This window comes from Rhamphochromis sp. 'chilingali' (assembly GCF_963969265.1).
Source record: "Rhamphochromis sp. 'chilingali' genome assembly, chromosome: 2".
Classification (NCBI taxonomy): domain Eukaryota; kingdom Metazoa; phylum Chordata; class Actinopteri; order Cichliformes; family Cichlidae; genus Rhamphochromis; species Rhamphochromis sp. 'chilingali'.
Genome location: NC_137930.1, coordinates 14,174,601 through 14,195,051, shown reverse-complemented (window position 1 = coordinate 14,195,051; position 20,451 = coordinate 14,174,601). Strand labels below are relative to the sequence as shown.

At 41.2% G+C, this 20,451-nt stretch overlaps 1 protein-coding gene across 1 annotated transcript in view; it reads left to right on the top strand.

The window, feature by feature from the left end:
* ap3b1a (adaptor related protein complex 3 subunit beta 1a) overlaps positions 1-20,451 on the top strand; it is a 63,828-nt gene that overhangs the window by 16,630 nt on the left and 26,747 nt on the right. Inside the window, exons 7-22 of the mRNA XM_080874411.1 lie at positions 2,793-2,975; positions 3,844-3,993; positions 5,494-5,591; positions 5,719-5,773; positions 5,856-5,927; positions 6,120-6,182; positions 6,287-6,419; positions 6,529-6,638; positions 6,750-6,926; positions 7,762-7,948; positions 8,628-8,758; positions 10,949-11,084; positions 12,112-12,286; positions 14,478-14,616; positions 16,087-16,135; positions 19,342-19,445. Of these exons, the coding sequence (XP_080730537.1) occupies positions 2,793-2,975; positions 3,844-3,993; positions 5,494-5,591; positions 5,719-5,773; positions 5,856-5,927; positions 6,120-6,182; positions 6,287-6,419; positions 6,529-6,638; positions 6,750-6,926; positions 7,762-7,948; positions 8,628-8,758; positions 10,949-11,084; positions 12,112-12,286; positions 14,478-14,616; positions 16,087-16,135; positions 19,342-19,445 (1,962 nt within the window). The remainder of the gene's footprint in view (positions 1-2,792; positions 2,976-3,843; positions 3,994-5,493; positions 5,592-5,718; positions 5,774-5,855; positions 5,928-6,119; positions 6,183-6,286; positions 6,420-6,528; positions 6,639-6,749; positions 6,927-7,761; positions 7,949-8,627; positions 8,759-10,948; positions 11,085-12,111; positions 12,287-14,477; positions 14,617-16,086; positions 16,136-19,341; positions 19,446-20,451) is intronic.

The following is a 20,451-nucleotide window of genomic DNA, read 5'->3' as shown; positions in this document are numbered from 1 at the left end:
TGTGGCTTAAAGCTGTTGAACTGGTATTACAATGGTGTTAGTGGGAGATGGAAGCATTTGGTTATCATTCAGGCTATGGCGTTGTCCAGGCCTGCTGACATTTACCTTTACAGATGTGCCTCTTTGGTTAAATGGCTGTGACACATGTGGTGGTGGGTGGGGGGGCTGCTTATAGGCAGGATGGTTTAAAGAGAAAATGGGAAGGCCTGATGACAGAGACAACACAGGAGTTTATGCAGCTGTTTTACCGTGATGGATCTATTATCCAGCCATTACAAGATAAATGATCGATCTCTCCCGTCCTCTCCCCCATGCACCTTCTGCAAAATTGAAATGAGAAGAGAAAGGAGGAGCAGTTGGGGGGAGTGGCAGTGGGGGTACTATGATTAGGGGCTAGGTGAGATGCCCATTAATTTAAGAGAAAAAGGAGAGAGGGAGGGAGGGAGAAAGAAGAGAGTAAGCAGAGGGAGGATAGGCCGACCCCACACCGGGCCATCAATCAAAAAGGCGCGCGTTGTCTCTGACGTGATGACCCAGCACTCTGCCTTCCTGGCACCCTAATTAGAATTCATAGCAAAATAGATGCAAGGAAACGGTTTGAGCCCTTCATAATTTTATAGGAAATTTATTGTTATTAGAAGAACCATTTGCTTAGTGTGATTTTTCCATTACCGGCTTGTCATGCAGGGTAGATAATATGGCCGAGGTAGGGGACGGGGAGGAGGTGTATGAACTCCATAGATTGGGGTGTCAGTTTTGTTGATGGTGCATGTAGTTTACCTTGGAGCTGTGTCTAATGGGGGAAGTTGGTAGAGAATGCACAAAGCCTTGCTGCAGGATGCACGTGCTAAGGAGTGTTGCTTTTAATAGCCTCAGAGACAGGAGAGGGTCAGAAGAAGACAAAAATACACACGACATACTTAAAAATCCATGTTTTACTAAATGCTTTGACTAAGTTAGTCTGCTGTAAAATGTTATTGACACTGATGCTTAAATGAAGGTTGCTGGAAAGATTTATGCTACCGGTCAGACTCTATGAATAGTTTTCATTGGAACGTCTTTCTATATATTACAGTGGTTGTACAAGTGCTTTAAATTCTTTTTAAATTCTGAAATGATTGGATAGAGGTGTGATGATTCAATTTTTGTGGCTTTAACTAATTATTTTTTCTTAAAGTTCCATTTAGACTCATGATGATGATGATGATGATGATAGGATATAGTGAAACATGGTTTAGGGTTATACTTTCAAACTGATTTTTGTGTGAACTACAATTAAAAGTAAGTATAATAATTAGTTTTCAGCAGTTGTTGAAGACCAGATTCAGTTAACCCGGTGGGCTGATGACGGCAGAAAGTTTAAGCGGTACAACCTCAAAGGTGTGGTTGCCTCTGTATTTAAAACAGAGTGTGGACCTGATGATTGAACAGGCTGACTACTGGAAAGACTTGTCAACAGTTTTGCTATATATACAGGAGCCTGGCATTATAGAACTTTGTACAGTGTATCCGCAAAGTATTAGAAGTGCGTCACTTATTCCACATTTGATCATGTTTCAGCCTTTTTTCCAAAATTGATTAAATTCATTTTTCACCTTATAATTCTACACAGTGCTGCGAATACTTTCTGGATACACTGATGTAAATAATAACATTTTAAAATTCTCAATTTCACTGAAGCAAGTGAAGCAGTAATAGGGGTGACAGGAGTATGTGTTGTTTTTTGTTGGCAGCCTAACTGCTGCATTCTGGGTTATTTGAAGACATGCAAAGGAGGACTGAGAAATGCACATGAAAAATGAGTTGGAATAATCAAGACAGGAAAAATGAAAGTTAGAATTATGCATGTGTCTGTGTGTGTTACTATTGGCCTTAGTACATTAATCACTGTCCGGAGCGCCATGTCATTCCTTGAATATACATAAAATTCCTGTGCATATCATGAAATATAACTATATATACAGCACTGCAGTATAGTAAAACATACTTGTTTGTGTGTGATTTCTGTGGGAATCTACAGACGGCAGCTATGCACATGCACATCTCTCACACTCACGCAATCAATGCAGGCTCATGACAGTGCTGATGGGTAAATGCTCTGGGTTCCCACAGGGCCACCAGGGGCCAGAAGGCTTTAATTGGGAAGACTGAATTCTGCTCCCTTTCTCTTCATCTTCACCTGCCTGCGATAATGCTGTTTGCATATTAATACACTGCCGTGTCACTCACTCAGCCTTGCAGTCAGTCAGCGAGGCAGCAGGCAGTTGGGTGATGGTGTGGGTGGGAGTGGGAGGTGAGCAACAGTCAAATGGGTTTTTTCCCTTTACCAATAAAGCATAGTTGATTATTGGATCTCTCAGCTGCTGCTTCCTCCTTGGCTTGCTTTCCACATGAACTGAACACTTATGCTTGAGAAAAACACTCTGACTGATGGGCTTCTCTCAAACACAAAGCAGTAGAAAACTTATGTTTTTAAGTGCAAACAATTTACTTTCAATTATCAACTAACTGCTTACAGGATGAACTGTGTATTTTAATCAAAGCTGTAAATTGCCATTGCTTTTTTGAAAGTGCAATTATAATACTTTGCATCCAGGGTCACGTCTGTTAACCAGTGTTTTATTTCTCTAGAGTTTGTGTATATTGCAGCTTAGCCAATTTGCTTAACAAATCTATACAACCCTCATTAACTCACATGTTAACAGTGGAGTGAAATAAATGGGGGGGGGGGACATTTTCCTCACGAGTTTGCTTCTCTCTGTTCTTTGTTTTAATTTTGATCCTTTCTATAGCTGGTGGCTGGGAGTGTGGTCATGGCCTTTGAGGAGGTGTGCCCAGATCGCATCGATCTGATCCACAAGAACTACAGAAAACTGTGTAATCTGCTGGTGGATGTGGAGGAGTGGGGCCAGGTGGTCATCATCTCTATGCTGACCCGCTATGCCAGGACACAGTTCACCAGTCCCTGGACGGAGGTAAGGGTTTCATGGGCCAAAAAGCAATAGTGATTCACATTTGTAAAGTACCAGTTACATAGACTGTATGTAAAAGATGTGCAAAGCCAGTGTGACGCCACCTGTTGATTTTTTTTGGACTGCACATTTGTGAAACAGTTGACTGCTGTTATGTTTTTGGAGACAGAAGTTACCATATTAAGACAACAGGGTTGGATTATGCTAAGAAGCTTGGTTAGCACACTGCATCTATAAACTGCATGGGTGCATCACACGGGCACAGGCTATTTAGTGCTATCAAACAGACTAATAACTCTCCTTGTACTTCACACCAAACCACATTACTTGATAGCTATTGCCTTTTTAAGCATTCTCCAAAGTGAACCATGAGCTTAAATGCACTCGAGATCACCAGTTCAGTGACTTAAATTAGAGGAAGTGAGGCCTAGCAGACAGTTGGCCACAGCTGCCTGTGTCAGCACATCTGTCAAAGTGGTCCGTGCCAAAAATGGCAGTTCCTGGAATAGCCACTTAACACCAGCTCTGAAAGAGAGTCAGTCTCTATAAACATCCAGGTTAAAAAGCATAAATTTAGAGCATTAAAACACACGGTTTAAGTTATCTGACAAATAGTACAGTCCACATGTTTGTGCTTCATTTTTTATGACAGTCTTACTTATGAATTAATTGGACATTTACAGTTTATAGATGCATCTCACCAACCAAGCACTCCAACAAGACTTAAAAGGCAGTGTTCCTTCAGCTTGAGGGCTGGGCATTTTTAGTTCACAAGAATCCAATAAAAATCATTAATTGTAATTTTGTTAGAGGGTTATTTTTATTAAAATAGTTTTGTGCATTAGTTTGATGTACTATGCTTGTGTTTCAGGGTGCTGAGTTTGATGAGAATAAAGCCTTCTATGACTCTGACTCTGAGGAAAAAAAAGACCAGACAGAAGCAAAGCCTTACATCATGGATCCAGATCACAGGCTGCTGCTCAGGAACACCAAACCTCTACTGCAGAGCAGGAACACCGCTGTGAGTCACTCAAACGCTGACATGTAGACACAAGTTCAGGTTTAACCCTGGGTTTTCATGGTTACTAATGTGGTTCACATTGCCATGGTAACTCATGCTCCATCAATAAGAATCTGTATCGCTGATTGATTAGCATCAGTGTGAGATGCAGAGAAACAGACTGGTGCAGTCGGGCGGTATCTGCAGAAAGATAGGAGGTAAATTTACTGTTTTAGTTTTTGTTAAAACAGTGTCACTGGTCTATAGTTATATGCCAAGTCTCTATGAAATGAGTTGCAAAAGTTTTATTCATGCAGGCCTGGAGAACAGTCGGTAACAGCTGGTCATTGGGGAAAAGGGTATATTCTGCAACCATTTGATGGGTGGATGCTGAAGGTTGCTGGAAGCATGAAATTGGTGGCAAAGAGGTATACAGTACTGCACCAAAAACCCTCTTTGTGATTGCTGTAGTTGTTAAAATATTGCCACAGCACATATTTTAATTTACTTACTTTACTTTTACTTTGAAGGAGAACATTCTTCGTTTCAAGTTTCAGTATAGCTTGGAGAGAATATAGCGAGTGTTTGCAGTGTGTAGGAATTATAGGTAACTGCAGCAGCCTTCTAGCAGCCAAAATGATCATGCAGTGTTTTTCATCTGGAGACAGTGGGCAACATTCAGCAACAATCATCCCTGATCAGTTGGGAAGTGAGAGACCAGAGGTTGCCTGTCACAGACAGACCTCTAGACCTGTTTGATTCAGACGTCAGGCTAACAAACTGTAACACCATCTGTAGAAGCAGTCCCCTCATAAACAAGTTACAGGCTCCATTCACACATTATTATGGCACTTTTTTTAATGGTATGCAAACATGCATAGACTAATACGACTGTTTTTAGTCGAATGAACACACATCCAAAGTTGATGGACATAGTAGGAAACACAGCGTCTCTTTGTGTCTGTTGCCTACTGAACACATCAGCTAATGCTGTTGTAACCCTGGAAGGACACATTTATGTGCAATAACACATTCACTCAAAGTACTACATACAAAGGACACGCCACACACACAAAGACACGAGAATACCTGTCTTAATGCGCCACACAAGCCTGAATAAAAGCGATAAAAACCAGAGTGAGTGCGGGTCTCCATCATCCGGGAGCCTCAAGGTCTCTGTCGCTATGTAGCAGCGGGAAGGAAAAATGCTCCCAAATGAAAGTGTTGATTAAAATGTGACATGCTGTGTCTTTACTCATGACAACACGGTGACATCCTCAATCTTCATAGACGCCCGAAGCCTCTCATTGTGCCTGCAACGACGGACACACGTCCTCCTGCTATTTAAAGCGCTTCTGAAAAATGACTTTTAGAGTCTCTTTGAGAGTGCCGGTGTAGAGCCTGAGCAAATGCATGTGAAGGAAGACGATTTTAGTGTGAGCAGACAGAAAGTAACAAGTTTGTTTTAATAAGATGCTGTGAGATAATCTACTTATTATCTTATTGGGTTGATATTTTTAGGTAGTGATGGCTGTTGCTCAGCTTTACTGGCATCTGGCTCCTAAACATGAAGTCAGTATTGTCACCAAGTCACTGGTTCGACTCCTGAGAAGCCACAGGTAAATAATAATAATAATAATAATGATAATACATATATATGTGTGTATATTTATACAGCATTTGCGTATTTGCTGCTAGTGACTATGTCCATGTGTGAATGTGCTGTCTTCTTGCTGTTGTGTGCAGAGAAGTGCAGTACATTGTGCTTCAGAACATCGCCACGATGTCTATACAGAGAAAGGTGAGTGCTCATGGATAGCAGAGGGATGAGAGTGTGTTGGGTTGATGCAGCCTGTGTAGTAACACGAGTTCTCTTCAAACAGGGGATGTTTGAGCCCTTCATTAAGAGTTTCTATGTGAGATCGACAGATGCCACGCATATCAAAACACTAAAGGTAGCCCCTGTTTTATTTTCTGCATTATGTACATGTAAGCTCAAATAAGAATACTGAGCTTAGTATTATGTGTAATAGTATAATATTATGTACAAGCTTGACACATTTAAATACTGCCATATTGGCTTTTGAGCCTCTTTGACCTTTTCGTGAACCTAACAACAGTCACCTTTCTGTTTATGATTTTTCCAGTTGGAGATCCTGACCAATCTAGCTAATGAAGCTAACATCTCCACAATTCTGAGAGAATTCCAGGTTTGTTGTTTTCTTTGTGTGATTAGATGTGTTACCTACTTTCCAGTTGGGGTATTACACTAAGTACATCTGATCTTTCTTTTTATTTATTTATTTTTTCCAAGACCTACGTGAAGAGTCAGGACAAGGCGTTCGCAGCAGCTACCATCCAGGCCATCGGCAGGTGCGCCACCAACATCTCTGAGGTGACGGACACATGCCTCAACGGTCTGGTGTTGCTGCTTTCTAATAGAGACGGTAAAAAGCCCTCACTGAATAGTTACCTGAATCCATATTTGCACTTTGAGCTCGTCATTAGAGATGTCGGCTCTGTCCAGTTTTGTGAAGACTTGTTTCGGTTCTCCAGAGACCGTGGTGGCCGAGAGCATCGTGGTCATCAAGAAGCTGCTTCAGACTCAACCCACTCAGCACGGTGACATCATCAAACACATGGCCAAGCTCTTCGATAACGTCACTGTACGGTTCATGATTGTGCTGCTCGTGAAAGTTATCACTGGAGCATTGTGTCTGAAATAACACTGTGACAGGTGCTGCTCTTTGTCTCTGATATGTCACCCTCAACTGCAGGTTCCCATGGCCCGAGCCAGCATCCTGTGGCTGATGGGAGAGTACTGCGAGAAGGTGCCAAAGATTGCGCCCGATGTACTGCGCAAGATGGCAAAGACGTTCACAGCAGAGGAGGACATCGTCAAGCTGCAGACTGTCAATCTAGCTGCAAAGCTCTACCTGACCAACTCTAAGCAGGTGCAAAATAAGACATGCAGAGAAAAATCAAGTGTGTGTGTGTGTGTGTGTGTGTGTGTGTGTGTGTGTGTGTGTGTGTGTGTGTGTGTGTGTGTGTGTGTGTGTGTGTGTGTGTGTGTGTGTGTGTGTGTGTGTGTGTGTGTGTGTGTGTGTGTGTGTGTGTGTGTGTGTGCAGACCCATTGAGTCAGATGAGGTAAAATTGGTGTGTGAGCTGATTTTATGAGCCCAGACGCTGCCTTCTCAAAGCACATTATCACACCTCTTGCTCCTTGTAATGACAATTCAGTAAAAGATTGGGGCGATAATGCTGCTGTCACGACAGGAGCAGATTTTGTTTTTATGTCTACCTAAATCATTTATGTTGGTGCAAGTGCTCTGTCTCCCTGTGCTTGGGTGAGACGGGGGTTTTGAAGTAAGGACTCTAGCCTTGTGGAGAAGGAGATGCCTGTTGATGAGCGACACTCACATTTGCTCCTGGCTCAGTTCAGCTGGTTGTACACCAGGTTTGCAGGCATCACTGAAAGAGTTCATTGATTTCTAAAGTGTTAGTTGGATGTTATGCAAACGTGTCTGCTTTATGCTTCCACAGCTCTGTCCAAAACAGCACCTCTAATGATATATTTTTAATTATTTTATTTATTTATTTTTAACTGGTTTCATCTTCCTCTTAAATACTTGAATTGTTTCCTTGACATTTTTTGTTGTGCTTGACTTTTTCAAATATTCACAACCTAATGGTCTGTCTTGGGTTGGTCTCCTTTCAAGTTTCTAATCTCGTGGGGACCTGCTGGTTAAGTACATAAAGCATTGAAACACCCACACTTTTGTCCCCAGACCAAGCTGCTGACCCAGTACATCCTGAACCTCGGCAAATACGACCAGAACTACGACATCAGAGACCGAACACGATTCATACGGCAGCTGATAGTGCCCAACGAGAAGAGCGGTGCGCTCAGCAAGTACGCTCGACGCATCTTACTGGCCCCCAAACCGGCTCCAGGGCTCGAGTCTGCCTTCAAAGGTACTTTTAAATACCTTTTCCATTTTCAGATTAAATTTCATTCCTCTCCCGCATCACTGAATACATATTAGCTGCTCATCTATTTCAAACCTAGTGGCTCTATTTCCTGCAGTATGCAAAGTTGATTCAGGCTGAGGTTTTATTATTCTGCTGTGTGTGTGTCTCTCTGAAGGGCAGTTAGGTCAGAAACCTTTACCTCACACTAATGAGATGGGTAAATTATTGCGCTCATGCTAACCTTTTTTCCGGCTTTCTCATTTAGCTGTCTTTTCTTTCTCTCCCCCGCTTGACACCAGAGAAAAGCTGCCTTCTACAACATTAACATTCCAGCTCAGTTTGCACTTACTGGATGTTTATGAATGTGTTAACGGCCTCTGTCATTCTTAATATTGAGAAGTAGTCCTTTTTTGTGGTTGGCAAATCACACCTCCCAGAGCACACGCACTGATTGTCTTCTTGTGCCGCCATTTGGGAAGGCAGAGCAGGGAGTGTGATCACGTGTTATCATAGACAGAGAGGTGACGGTGCTTGGTGGAGAAGATGCCACTATAAGCTGTTTCCTTCATTTAGAACACAGTGAGGTCATTGCTGCCCCATCCCATTTCTCCACCACTTATTAAACTTTTTTTTAAAAACTTTTTTATTTTTTCCCCATAATTTTTCTTCTTGATACTTTCAGATCGAGACCGTTACCAGCTGGGCACTCTCTCCCACAGTCTTAACCTTAAAGCCACTGGGTACCAGGAGCTCCCAGACTGGCCTGCTGTTGCTCCCGACCAGTCTGTGAGAAACGTGGAGATTGTTGAACCAGTAAGAAATCCACCTTCCTAAACGTCTTTACACACCAGATGTGTAAAATTCAGGAGACTATTTTACGCATTAAAAATGTTTTTTTGGACTCACTTATATTTAATGCGGTCACTTTTTGTTGTTGTGTTTTTCACAGTGGGTTTTTTGAATACACATTTTCTGCAAAAACACAACACACTGAGTGTGTGTATATGTTACATGACAAGTTCAGATGTGTTGCTTTTTTGCCTTTTACACACTCCTCATCATATTTGCAGTATTCAAGATGTGTAAAGAAAAACGTGAGCCAAATCAGACATTCAAAACTAGCTCAAATGTGAGGAAACTCATGCCCTTAGGGGAGGAAAGAGAATGCACCACATCTAGGGCTGCCACGATTTGTCGACTAGTCACGATTACGTCGACTATCAAAATCGTCGACGACTGATTTAATAGTCGACGTGTCGTTTGAAGCTTTGTAAGATCGCAAAAGACGCAGGAATAATAGCAGGATTTAAGAGTGTAATAACGGACTGAAACAGAAGATGGCAGCACTGCATGTACAAGGATTCCAGCTGCCGTTAAACCCCGAAGAAGAAGAAGTAGCTGTGTCCCAGAATTCATAGCGCGGCCCAGCTTAGTTTCCAACAATGGCAGTAGCTAGTTAGTTTTAATATTACTCTTATTATTCTTTCTGGGTCACAAAATAAACGTTTAACATATTTTCAGGCGAGAATGTAGCTGTGTAAACCTCAAATATCGGCTCAGTTTATCAGGACACCACATATTTTCAAAAGCGCTCCGACGTTTTCGGAGACGTCTGTTACCCACTAGCTCGATAGCTAGCCGGGGGCTAGGTCACTAGCGCCGTGAGAACACCGGACTCCCGGCAAATTGTTTTCAAACCCACCGCCGCCTTTCGCGACTCAGGTTAAATATATATGAGTCACTTAGATAAATTAAAAATGTTGTTGTTTGGCTTTTTCTTTTTTTTTTTTTTTAGTATTTTATTTGTTCCTGAGTAAATCGGTTTGGCTGAGATTAAAGTTATAGTTTTTACACAGCTGAATAAACGTCAAGCAGACAGCTGATTATCAGAAGTGTGAGATGCTGGAGAATATACCCCGGTGTCCTGTTATATTTTAGATAGCAAGGAGTTTATTAAACTTTACCGAAACAATCTGCAAATTTCATTAAAATTGAATAAACTATCATCTTGTCTTTATTTTTAGTTAGCACCTTAAAAGCTTAAAGCTGTAAGCTAATGATAGTTATATAAGCTGTAGTTTTACGTCCAGTGGATGATGATCTGATTAGTCGACTAATCGCAAAAATAATCGGTGACTAGTCGACTATCAAAATAATCGTTTGTGGCAGCCCTAACCACATCTCAGTCCTGATTCTAGAAGTCATAGGCTCTCTGTTAACATTATGAAGCATTTGTCAGGAAAAAATGAGAAGATCATTGGTTTTACCTCCAACTATTACTTGGCTGACTGGAGGGGAACTCCAAACTGACTGTTTTTAAAGGTGACAAGTTTTCCTAATTTCCAGCTGCAAATCTTTATTCTTGTTTTCAAATTACACTTCAAAGTAGTTCTCATTTGCTGCATACTTGGCCTTTGTGCAGCACCTTAGATTATTCTGTGAGGATTTATGAAGTGGTGCATTTTTCTCATTTTTCCCACATTTTATCAGTCAACCAATGACTGAGCAACACAGAAAATATAGAAAAGAAAACGTAGAAAAGATTTATTTATATTTTAAGCATGATCATTTACAACCTTTATAGAATTATTCTTGTGTTTAGTTTAGTTTTTATTTTGTGAGGGACATTATTGCTTTAGCATTTTCTCTCAGGTTTATCACTGTTACTTTGTGTGTCTCCTGATGCAACAATAAGCAGCAATAAAGCGGTGGTGTCAACAAACTTAAGTCTGAGCTTTAGCAGAAACATATTTGGGGATTTGGTGGTGACGACATACTGCTAAAAATTCCTTTAATTGAAAAAGCCACTGCTGGTTTTGCTTAATTGAGTACATTTAGGAAGCCTGTGTGGAGTGACCAGCAGCTACACAACGTGCAAAATGTGAACATGCCTCTGTTACGTGTTAGGAATCAGATTTTTATAGATTCTAACTCATGCTTAAATTGCAAGGCTTGGATTCTGTAGTTTAACCGGTCCATCTTCCCTCTGCTGTGTCCATTTAGCTGAGAGAGTCGGCACCAATAGTTGGGAAGACCAAACAGCCTAAATCTGACAAGTTCTACTCAGATGATGAAGATGAGAAAGAGGAGGAAGGATCCGACAGCAGCGGCAGTGGAAGTGAAGACAGCAGCAGCGAAGGTTTGTTTCTATCTGTCCGATTTAAAGTTTCCCCTTTTATGAGGCTAAGTTAATGTTGTTGGTTATTAGCATAACCAACATTAGCATGACTGGTTGATTTAGTGATACACTCATTATTTGAGGCCATGATCCGACTATCCTGCACGGGGCAAAGCATATCAAAGTTTGGTATCTTGTTTAGAAGCTGGAGGTGTAAAGCACAGCAAAATTTTCACTGCGTTAAAACTTCCTGTGTGTATGGTTCTCGATCCATGCATCCATTTTTATTTTTATTTTTTTTACCATTTATCAAATCAAATCTGAGATGCAGGATCAGCAGTGTTGTAGACACAAGCAAAATAGAACACACAACATTTTACTAAGCATAATAACATTAAACTATACAGATTTGTTAATGTGTTTTTCATTTTGATGTGTTTTCAAAAGTGTTTGATTTTAGAAATGTGTCTCTAATTTTATCCTTCCGTCTATTTTTCTGATGTTTATCCAGGTCTGGCTAACTGATCATTTTGAGAATTTACAAATTTGAGCTGAACAACATTTGATGTTGTTGTGCTTTTGGTTTGGAATATATTAGTGTTGAGCAGCAGTCATTTCAGAGTCCTGATGATTGACAAGCTGTTAGCCAGTGAAGTTTTAGATCCATCCCTCATTCATCACGTGCAGTTGCAAAACAACCAACTAAAACTTAAAGAGGGGCCTTCAGAAATAAGTAGTAGCTGCAGCACAGATCAGAGTCAGCAGCAAACAGTGAGGCTGGTAATTGATAAATAAAATGACAAAAATCGTTTGTATTTGATATACAGGTGGAAATGGTGCCCCCCCCCCCCCCCCCCCCCCCCCCCCAAAAAAAAAAAAAAAAAAAAGCTATAAATGCATACTATAAGGTGCTAATTGACTGTCAGTACATTTAGTGGCTGTTGCTGAAGAAATTAAGATCATAAGTAATATGAAAGGAAATTTCAGCAAAGAATAAAGTCTGATTTGTTTTGGGTTTAATATGTACAGTGTCCATGTGTCTGTACAGAATCGGGCAGTGAGAGCGAGGAGGAAAGCAGTGAGGATTCAGAGAAGACCTCCAGTGATTCTGGAAAAAGCTCCAGTGGATCTGAAAAGAGCTCCAGTGAGTCTGAATCAGATCAAAAGAAGAAGAAAAAGACCAAGAAAGCACCGCAGAAGAAAAGCAAGCCTGCTGGTGACAGGTACACTGAAATCCCTGCTGTCTGTCACAATCTGAAAGCATAATTTTTCTTCCCTGCAAAGGCGGCGTGTCCAGATGTTACCTGCGTCTTTCTCTTCTTCTCTTTCTGGCTTTGCTAATTAAGCAGGTGTGTGTTTGCCAGAAACACGTAGTCAGCAACAAATGTGCCCACGATTCTGCTGCATCCGAGCAAACTCCATCTGTTGAAAGATTCAGCAGTTTATATTATTCATCACAGCCCACTCACAGTTACAGTTCTTAATGCTCAGTTGTAGCTTTCCTCCACTAAACCCCTCAGACTTGATATGTCAGGATTTACATTAGCACCTATAGTGTGGATAGAGGATGCAAAATTTGCTCAATCATATTTAAAAAAAAAAGGACATTCAAAACAAAATGTGACAATCAGAAAATGTTGTAAAATCTCAACTTAAAAAAAGGTATAGCTGTATTCAAACTGGCATGTTTATGGATACCGGAGTAAAGCCTAGCAGTCGTCCAGCTCGAAGCCATGGTCTTTGTGCCAGAGTCTTTGTCTCATCTACTTCTAAGATATGCGAGGGGCATGGAAACTAAATCCAGTGGATCTCTTAGAAGGAAAAAACCAAACATTATAATGGTCTGTAGCTACGCAGCCCCATACACAACCAACTGTACTGCACGGTGTATTTTGACATCTTTCTGTCAAAACCAGCATGAACTTTTTCTGCAGTTTGAGCTGCAGTAGCTCCTCGTCTGTTGGATCGGACAACACGGGCCAGCGACCTTGGCCACCCATGACTGTAGTTTGTGTTTTTTAGCACTGTTACTTGGATCAGTTTTCATAGATACTGACCACTGCAGACCAGGAACACCTGACGAGAGCTGCAGTTTTGGAGAAGCTCTGATCCAGTCGTCCAGCCATCACAATTTGGCTCTTGTCAAACTCTGAAATCTTTATGCTTGACAATTATTTTCATCAACTTTGATAACAAAATGTCCACCTACTCCCTAATGTGTTGTCCCACCCATTAGCAGGTGCTATGATGAAGAGATGATCAGTGTTACTCACGTCACCTGTCAGTGGTCAGAATCCTTTGCCTGATCGTTTATGTTTCTAGTTAAAGTCTTCTGGGAGATTCACATGGAGGGAAAAAAACATCATACACACCTGTTACACTCTATATGCACCATCTCCCTCTCTCTCACACACACACACACACACACACACACACACATGATGGCAGCACTGCTGGAATATTGTTAGCGCGAGTTCCATTAACAAGCTAATCAATGAGAATTTTCCTCCAGTAGCGTAACCCACATTTACATGGCTAATGGATAATGACTTTTGATTGGTCATTTAACAGCCCGGTGTTACCAGTGAATGAGATTTGAGTCATTACTACTGAGTATGCTCACGTACACTCTCTTACACACTAGCAAATTTAGTTTCTTATGCACTCTACTTCATTTGCTCATGGACACACAAACTCACACCGAATGTACCTGATTTCACTGTGTGACAGGCCGGCGGCTGACCCTGTTCTCTCCATTAGAGAGTATAATTAGAGCAACTCACCCCAGTGCTCAAACACACACAAACACGCGCACACACACATACACACGGTAATTAGAGCAGCTCACCCCAGTGCTTCCACAACAAACACAGCATAATGCCCTCATTATGGCCCAGTCATTTCAGGCAGGGCCTAATCAGGCCCACAGTGATTTATATCACTTTTTCCTGTTCGCAGCAAATGAAATCTGTAGGCCAAATTAATACTGGCTTTTCATCATCGCCCAAGTTAAAAAGCCAGTTACCGTCACAATTCCCCTCATTAATTTAACGGCTGAAAATCCCAGGCAGGCGGAGTAAACACTCATTATCGGGACAAATTGAAGAGGGATAGCAAGACTGAAAGAGAGAGGAGAAAGATGGAAAAAATCTTTTTGAGTAAATGCAACATTGAATTAACTTCACAAACAAAAACAGATTGATCTTTGTTGTTCTAATCGGGGCTGAAGCTTTCAAGTTGGATGCAAAATAGGAAAACAATAGCACCAAGTTTGTTTTATTTGTTGGCTTCCAGACTGTTTTATATTATGGAATAAATAAATATTTTACTTTTAAGAAATAATGGAGAGTGTTGGGTTTTTCTGTTTTAATGTGTATTCTCTGACTACTAAGCTCATTTTGTTTTCTTCTTCAGTGACTCTGATGAAAATGGCAATGGACCTGTAGGCCAAGCTAGCAGCTCATCCTCTGAAAGCTCCTCAGACTCTGAGTCAGACTCTGAGTCAGACTCGCCCGCACCCAAGAAGAAGACTGAAGAAAAGGCCAAGCCCAAGGTGACGATATAATGCATGGATGAAGTGGGCCTATTTGGATTTAACTGCGAGTGAGAGTTTCTAACTTTGAGAACAGAGGCTGCCAACAGCATCAGTGCAGTTCCACCAAAAATAAAATGCATTTGCTTTTTCCAAAGATGGTGGGGTCGTGGGTTGTTTGCAGTTCGTTGATCTGTCGTTTCAGCCTGGATCAAATGACCCTCAACTACTGCTTTGTTGTACAAGGTTGAGGCTGATTCTGCCCACACCGCTTATCTTCTGTTGGACAGTAGCGCATGCCAAAAATCATGTCGCATCCACTGGCACGCACCACTGTTTTGCCTTGGCTTTTTATTACGTGATTATAGGATTACTGGGGATCGCTCTGTGTCATTGCAATATCTCTAAATTGAATGCAATTGAATTGAACTTCAACTTATTGGTCGCTGTAGTTGCACACGTTTGCAATAATGGCCTTGAATCAGTGTCTTTGTAGAACTTCTTAGACTATTAAAAATACACATTATAAATGAAATTTAAGGGGAGAAAGATTCATTATGCAGTGCTAAAGAGAAGATAATGGTATAAAACAATACAGGAAAACACACCTTTGTCACATTAAAATGTATGATATTGTACTATATTTACAATGCATAATGTCTAAATCAGTATAGAGTATGATATTAGGATAATGGCCCTGCTCTGCTTAGCCTTCTAAATATTAATGTGCAGTTCTCGCAGCGAGTTTTTGTTCTGTAGGTGCACAAGAGCTTCTAAATCAGGATTTATACCTTGGGATATGATTTGGCTCCACTATACCACCTTTTGTTTTTTCCCTTCCAGCCTTTCATTTGGCCCCTTTCAGCTCTTACAATCTTTTTCTTATCTGTTTTGCTCATCACATTATTTCTCGCCCTCCGTTTGCTTTTCTGCACTATGAAATTCTCATTTCATACACTTTGTCATTTGGGCATGGCTTATGAATTATGCATCTCTACTTTTCTTTCTACACCTCTCTCTCTGTCTGTCTTGCTCTATCACAACACCCTTTAGTAACAAGGTTTCCGTCTCTATTACCACCACCGAGCGTCAATCAGAGAAAATCTGATAAGATACGGCCTCTAACTTTATGGTTTGTTTTCACTCATATCACATTGGTTTTTTTCCCCCCTCCCTATCTGCTCAGCTTGGGCTATGCAGAGTGGAATTTTATGGCTCTTTATGCGATGTGAGTGGTGCCAGGTTGGTTAGTAGGGTATGGAGAAGGAGCGATAAAAGCCCTCTTACGTTTAAGCACTGTTTTATTGTCAACACCGTACAAGCCTGACTCAGTTGCAGAGGGTGGTGAGTAGCAGTTGTGACTCAAAATGACATGTGACCGGTCACTGAAAATTCCAGACATGTTACCCGTGAACGTGGGATGAATGTGTTCAGAGACACTGTTGGTGAAATTGAAATTGAAACCATCATGTTGTTGTGCTTTCTTTTTAGGTGGCAGTGAACTCCAAGAAGGAAGTCTCTTTACTGGATCTAGATGACTGTGAGTTTTCCTACAGTTTCCGCTTGCATAAACTCACATTAACAAGAGCAGCAGGCTTCACAAAAAAACCTCTGATGTGTATTCTATTTCCCCACCGCCCAAAGTAGCAAGCAGACATAGATGATCAAGTCCTGGTGAGGAGAACTGAATTGTACCAGTTAGAGGTAGAAAAAATATTGGACTTGCATTAATCGCTTGGCTAAAAATAAAGTGCAGTTCATTGGAGAACTGTAGTGTAGGCATTCACAACATCACGTTAGAATTTGTAGTAGAGTTTAAATATTTACAACGTGTGGACCAAGAGGCGGAAACCTCAGCTGAAAAAATGAAGCCAGAGTGCCAAAAACTGCAGTTTAGTTCAGACACTCCCAACTTTGCAGCATGGAAAAGCCTTTTTAACTGTATAGCTAGTTTCCCACCTCATAACAGCTCTGAGTGAGGTGAATTTATGTATAACTCGTCCATCTGGAGGATTATGTCCAGATGTCCTGACACAGGCAGCTGCAGCTGGTCGCTATCATCTCACCTACTGAGTCACTGACCTGCAGCCCTCTATTTTGCGCCTTTGAAGCATCTTAATGGATTGTCTTGCTAATATTGCTGTGAGGTAAAGACTGCCCAAGAAGTTTTAGCTTCAGGTCTGTTGAATGAAATTCGAGTGTTTTATTGGTCTATTACTTTGCACTAATTAGCTGATATGTGTATATGTCTGATGCATCTGCACAGTTTATGGAGACAGCTTGCTAACCAATTTTCCTGGAGTTATTTGATAAATCGCTTCTCCTCCAAATGAGATCATCTCTGGCTCCAAAAGCTAACAAAGCATTGAGGTTTCAAAATGTGTTCCATCTTTTATACTCTCTACAGGGAGTGCAGAATTATTAGGCAAGTTGTATTTTTGAGGAATAATTTTATTATTGAACAACAACCATGTTCCCAATGAACCCAAAAAACTCATTATTATCAAAGCTGAATCTTTTTGGAAGTAGTTTTTAGTTTGTTTTTAGTTTTAGCTATGTTAGGGGGATATCTGTGTGTGCAGGTGACTATTACTGTGCATAATTATTAGGCAACTTAACAAAAAACAAATATATACCCATTTCAATTATTTATTTTTACCAGTGACACCAATATAACATCTCCACATTCACAAATATACATTTCTGACATTCAAAAACAAAAACAAATCAGCGACCAATATAGCCACCTTTCTTTGCAAGGACACTCAAAAGCCTGCCATCCATGGATTCTGTCAGTGTTTTGATCTGTTCACCATCAACATTGCGTGCAGCAGCAACCACAGCCTCCCAGACACTGTTCAGAGAGGTGTACTGTTTTCCCTCCTTGTAAATCTCACATTTGATAATGGACCACAGGTTCTCAATGGGGTTCAGATCAGGTGAACAAGGAGGCCATGTCATTAGTTTTTCTTCTTTTATACCCTTTCTTGCCAGCCACGCTGTGGAGTACTTGGACGCGTGTGATGGAGCATTGTCCTGCATGAAAATCATGTTTTTCTTGAAGGATGCAGACTTCTTCCTGTACCACTGCTTGAAGAAGGTGTCTTCCAGAAACTGGCAGTAGGACTGGGAGTTGAGCTTGACTCCATCCTCAACCCGAAAAGGCCCCACAAGCTCATCTTTGATGATACCAGCCCAAACCAGTACTCCACCTCCACCTTGCTGGCGTCTGAGTCGGACTGGAGCTCTCTGCCCTTTACCAATCCAGCCACGGGCCCATCCATCTGGCCCATCAAGACTCACTCTCATTTCATCAGTCCATAAAACCTTAGAAAAACCAGTCTTGACGTTTCAGCTTGTGTGTCTTGTTCAGTGGTGGTCGTCTTTCAGCCTTTCTTACCTTGGCCATGTCTCTGAGTATTGCACACCTTGTGCTTTTGGGCACTCCAGTGATGCTGCAGCTCTGAAATATGGCCAAACTGGTGGCAAGTGGCATCTTGGCAGCTGCACGCTTGACTTTTCTCAGTTCATGGGCAGTTATTTTGCGCCTTGGTTTTTCCACACGCTTCTTGCGACCCTGTTGACTATTTTGAATGAAACGCTTGATTGTTCGATGATCACGCTTCAGAAGCTTTTCAATTTTGAGACTGCTGCATCCCTCTGCAAGATATCTCACTATTTTTGACTTTTCTGAGCCTGTCAAGTCCTTCTTTTGACCCATTTTGCCAAAGGAAAGGACGTTGCCTAATAATTATGCACACCTGATATATGGTGTTGATGTCATTAGACCACACCCCTTCTCATTACAGAGATGCACATCACCTAATATGCTTAATTGGTAGTAGGCTTTCGAGCCTATACAGCTTGGAGTAAGACAACATGCATGAAGAGGATGATGTGGACAAAATACTCATTTGCCTAATAATTCTGCACTCCCTGTATGGTGTGGGACTGTATTTAACCATATAGATGTCAGTTCATGTATCGGCTTACAATTTGTAGGTAATCATCCTGTAGAAAACCTTTGCTGAAACTCATCTCACATGTCCGTGCACACATTTGCTGCACGTTTATCTGTGACTGATGCAAGCTATCAAATATAGAAAGCAAAAATGTCATTAACTTCTGCCTTGGACATAACTCAGTATCTGTGGAACTCAAGGGAGGCATAAAAGACGAATGCTTACAGGGATTTGTAGGATGATGATGAAAAAGAGCTCTAAACTTTTTGTTCATTTCTTCAGTGGCAAAAAGAATTCAGTGTTTACAGTTCCAACTTCCAAAATCAATGCAAAGTAAAACACCACAGTTTTTATGTGATATTAAAAAGTGCCGTTCAGCTTGTGTGGAACAGGAGAATCACAGTTTGAGGAGTAGTTTATGTTAAATTGTGTGTCTAACTCTGCATCCAGATAAGCTTCATGTTTTGGGGTTTGAATCAGGTTTTCCTAAATTACTTTTTGACACAAGATCCCATGACCCTGTTGACATTTATATCAGTATGACTGCTCACGTTCAATGCTGAAATATTTTTATACGTCAGTTTGCTCTGACATGTTGTGACGTGACTTAATAATAACACTGGAGTAAAAGTTAAACAGCCTTCAGTTGCTTTCTTTTGTCATAAAGTATTATTATTATTAATATTGTAATTATATTTTAAAAAGTAACTTTGTGTGCGACATCGCTGTAGTACCGTAGCTTTAATAATCTTTACGTTGTTGTTGTTTTCTTTGCGTTCTTTAGTTTCTCCTGCACCCACCAACGCACCAAAGCCTTCTGTGCTCTCTCAAAGTCTGCTGTCCGACCTCGAAGGCCTTTCTCTCTCCAACATCTCCTCCACTGTGCAGGTTAGTGTGTGTGTGTGTGTGTGTGTGTGTGTGTGTGTGTGTGTGTGTGTGTGTGTGTGTGTGTGTGTGTGTGTGTGTGTGTGTGTGTGTGTGTGTGTGTGTGTGTGCGCGTGTGTGCATGCGTGTATTAGATGCACACAGGCTGACATTTCCTCCATCAATGTGTGTTGAGAGTCAGTCGTTCCTTTCTGTCTGACACTGACAGTACAGCAGAGCAGCATATGAGATGGTGAAATGAGCCTCACTCCCTTGTGGAACATTTCTGCTCCAGACGCCAACTATTGACCTTTTCTGCCTTGTTATATTTATAGCAAGTCAGGATGGTCCAACAGCTCTCGTTGTTTCCTGTATCTCTTATAGTCTGTCTTTCTCACCGTCACTGTCTTTTGCACTTCCACACCCTTGATCTCTATTTCTCTCTCGTCTCTGAGTCCATCCCCTCGCTCTCTCGCGCGCTCTCTCTCTCTCTCGCTCTCTCTCTCTCCCTTATTTCTCTCCTCCTCCTGTGTCACCCTCCATCTCTCTCTGTCAGATGTTGTGTCCCTTGTGTCCTCATGTTGTGTATATCTGATGGTTGACCTTTCCCAGTGTGACGGCTCCTTTCTCTCCTCAGTATATGAGCGACTCTGCATGTCTGTGTATTTTGTATCTTGTCTCCCTCCTGGGAGGGAAATGTCCAGACTATTCTTTGTGCTGTTGCTGTGTCTTATTTTGTGACACAGCTGTATGGAAACTCTGCTCTTTGACAATGTCACATCAGAAGGTTAGAATCTAATTGAGTAGTTTTGTTGTTTGTGGGCTGTGAGTAATGATTATCGTTCTAATACAAAGCTATTTATTGATTTCAACCTTGTAAGCATGGCATAGCTTGCTTTTCCCAAAGATATTAGTTGGTGAAATAAATAACAGATAATCTATTAACGTTTTTATTTTTATTTTTATTTTTTCAGTGAATGAATTCCTTAAACCGCTTAGTTGTTGTTATATTTTATTACTTCAGTGTCTA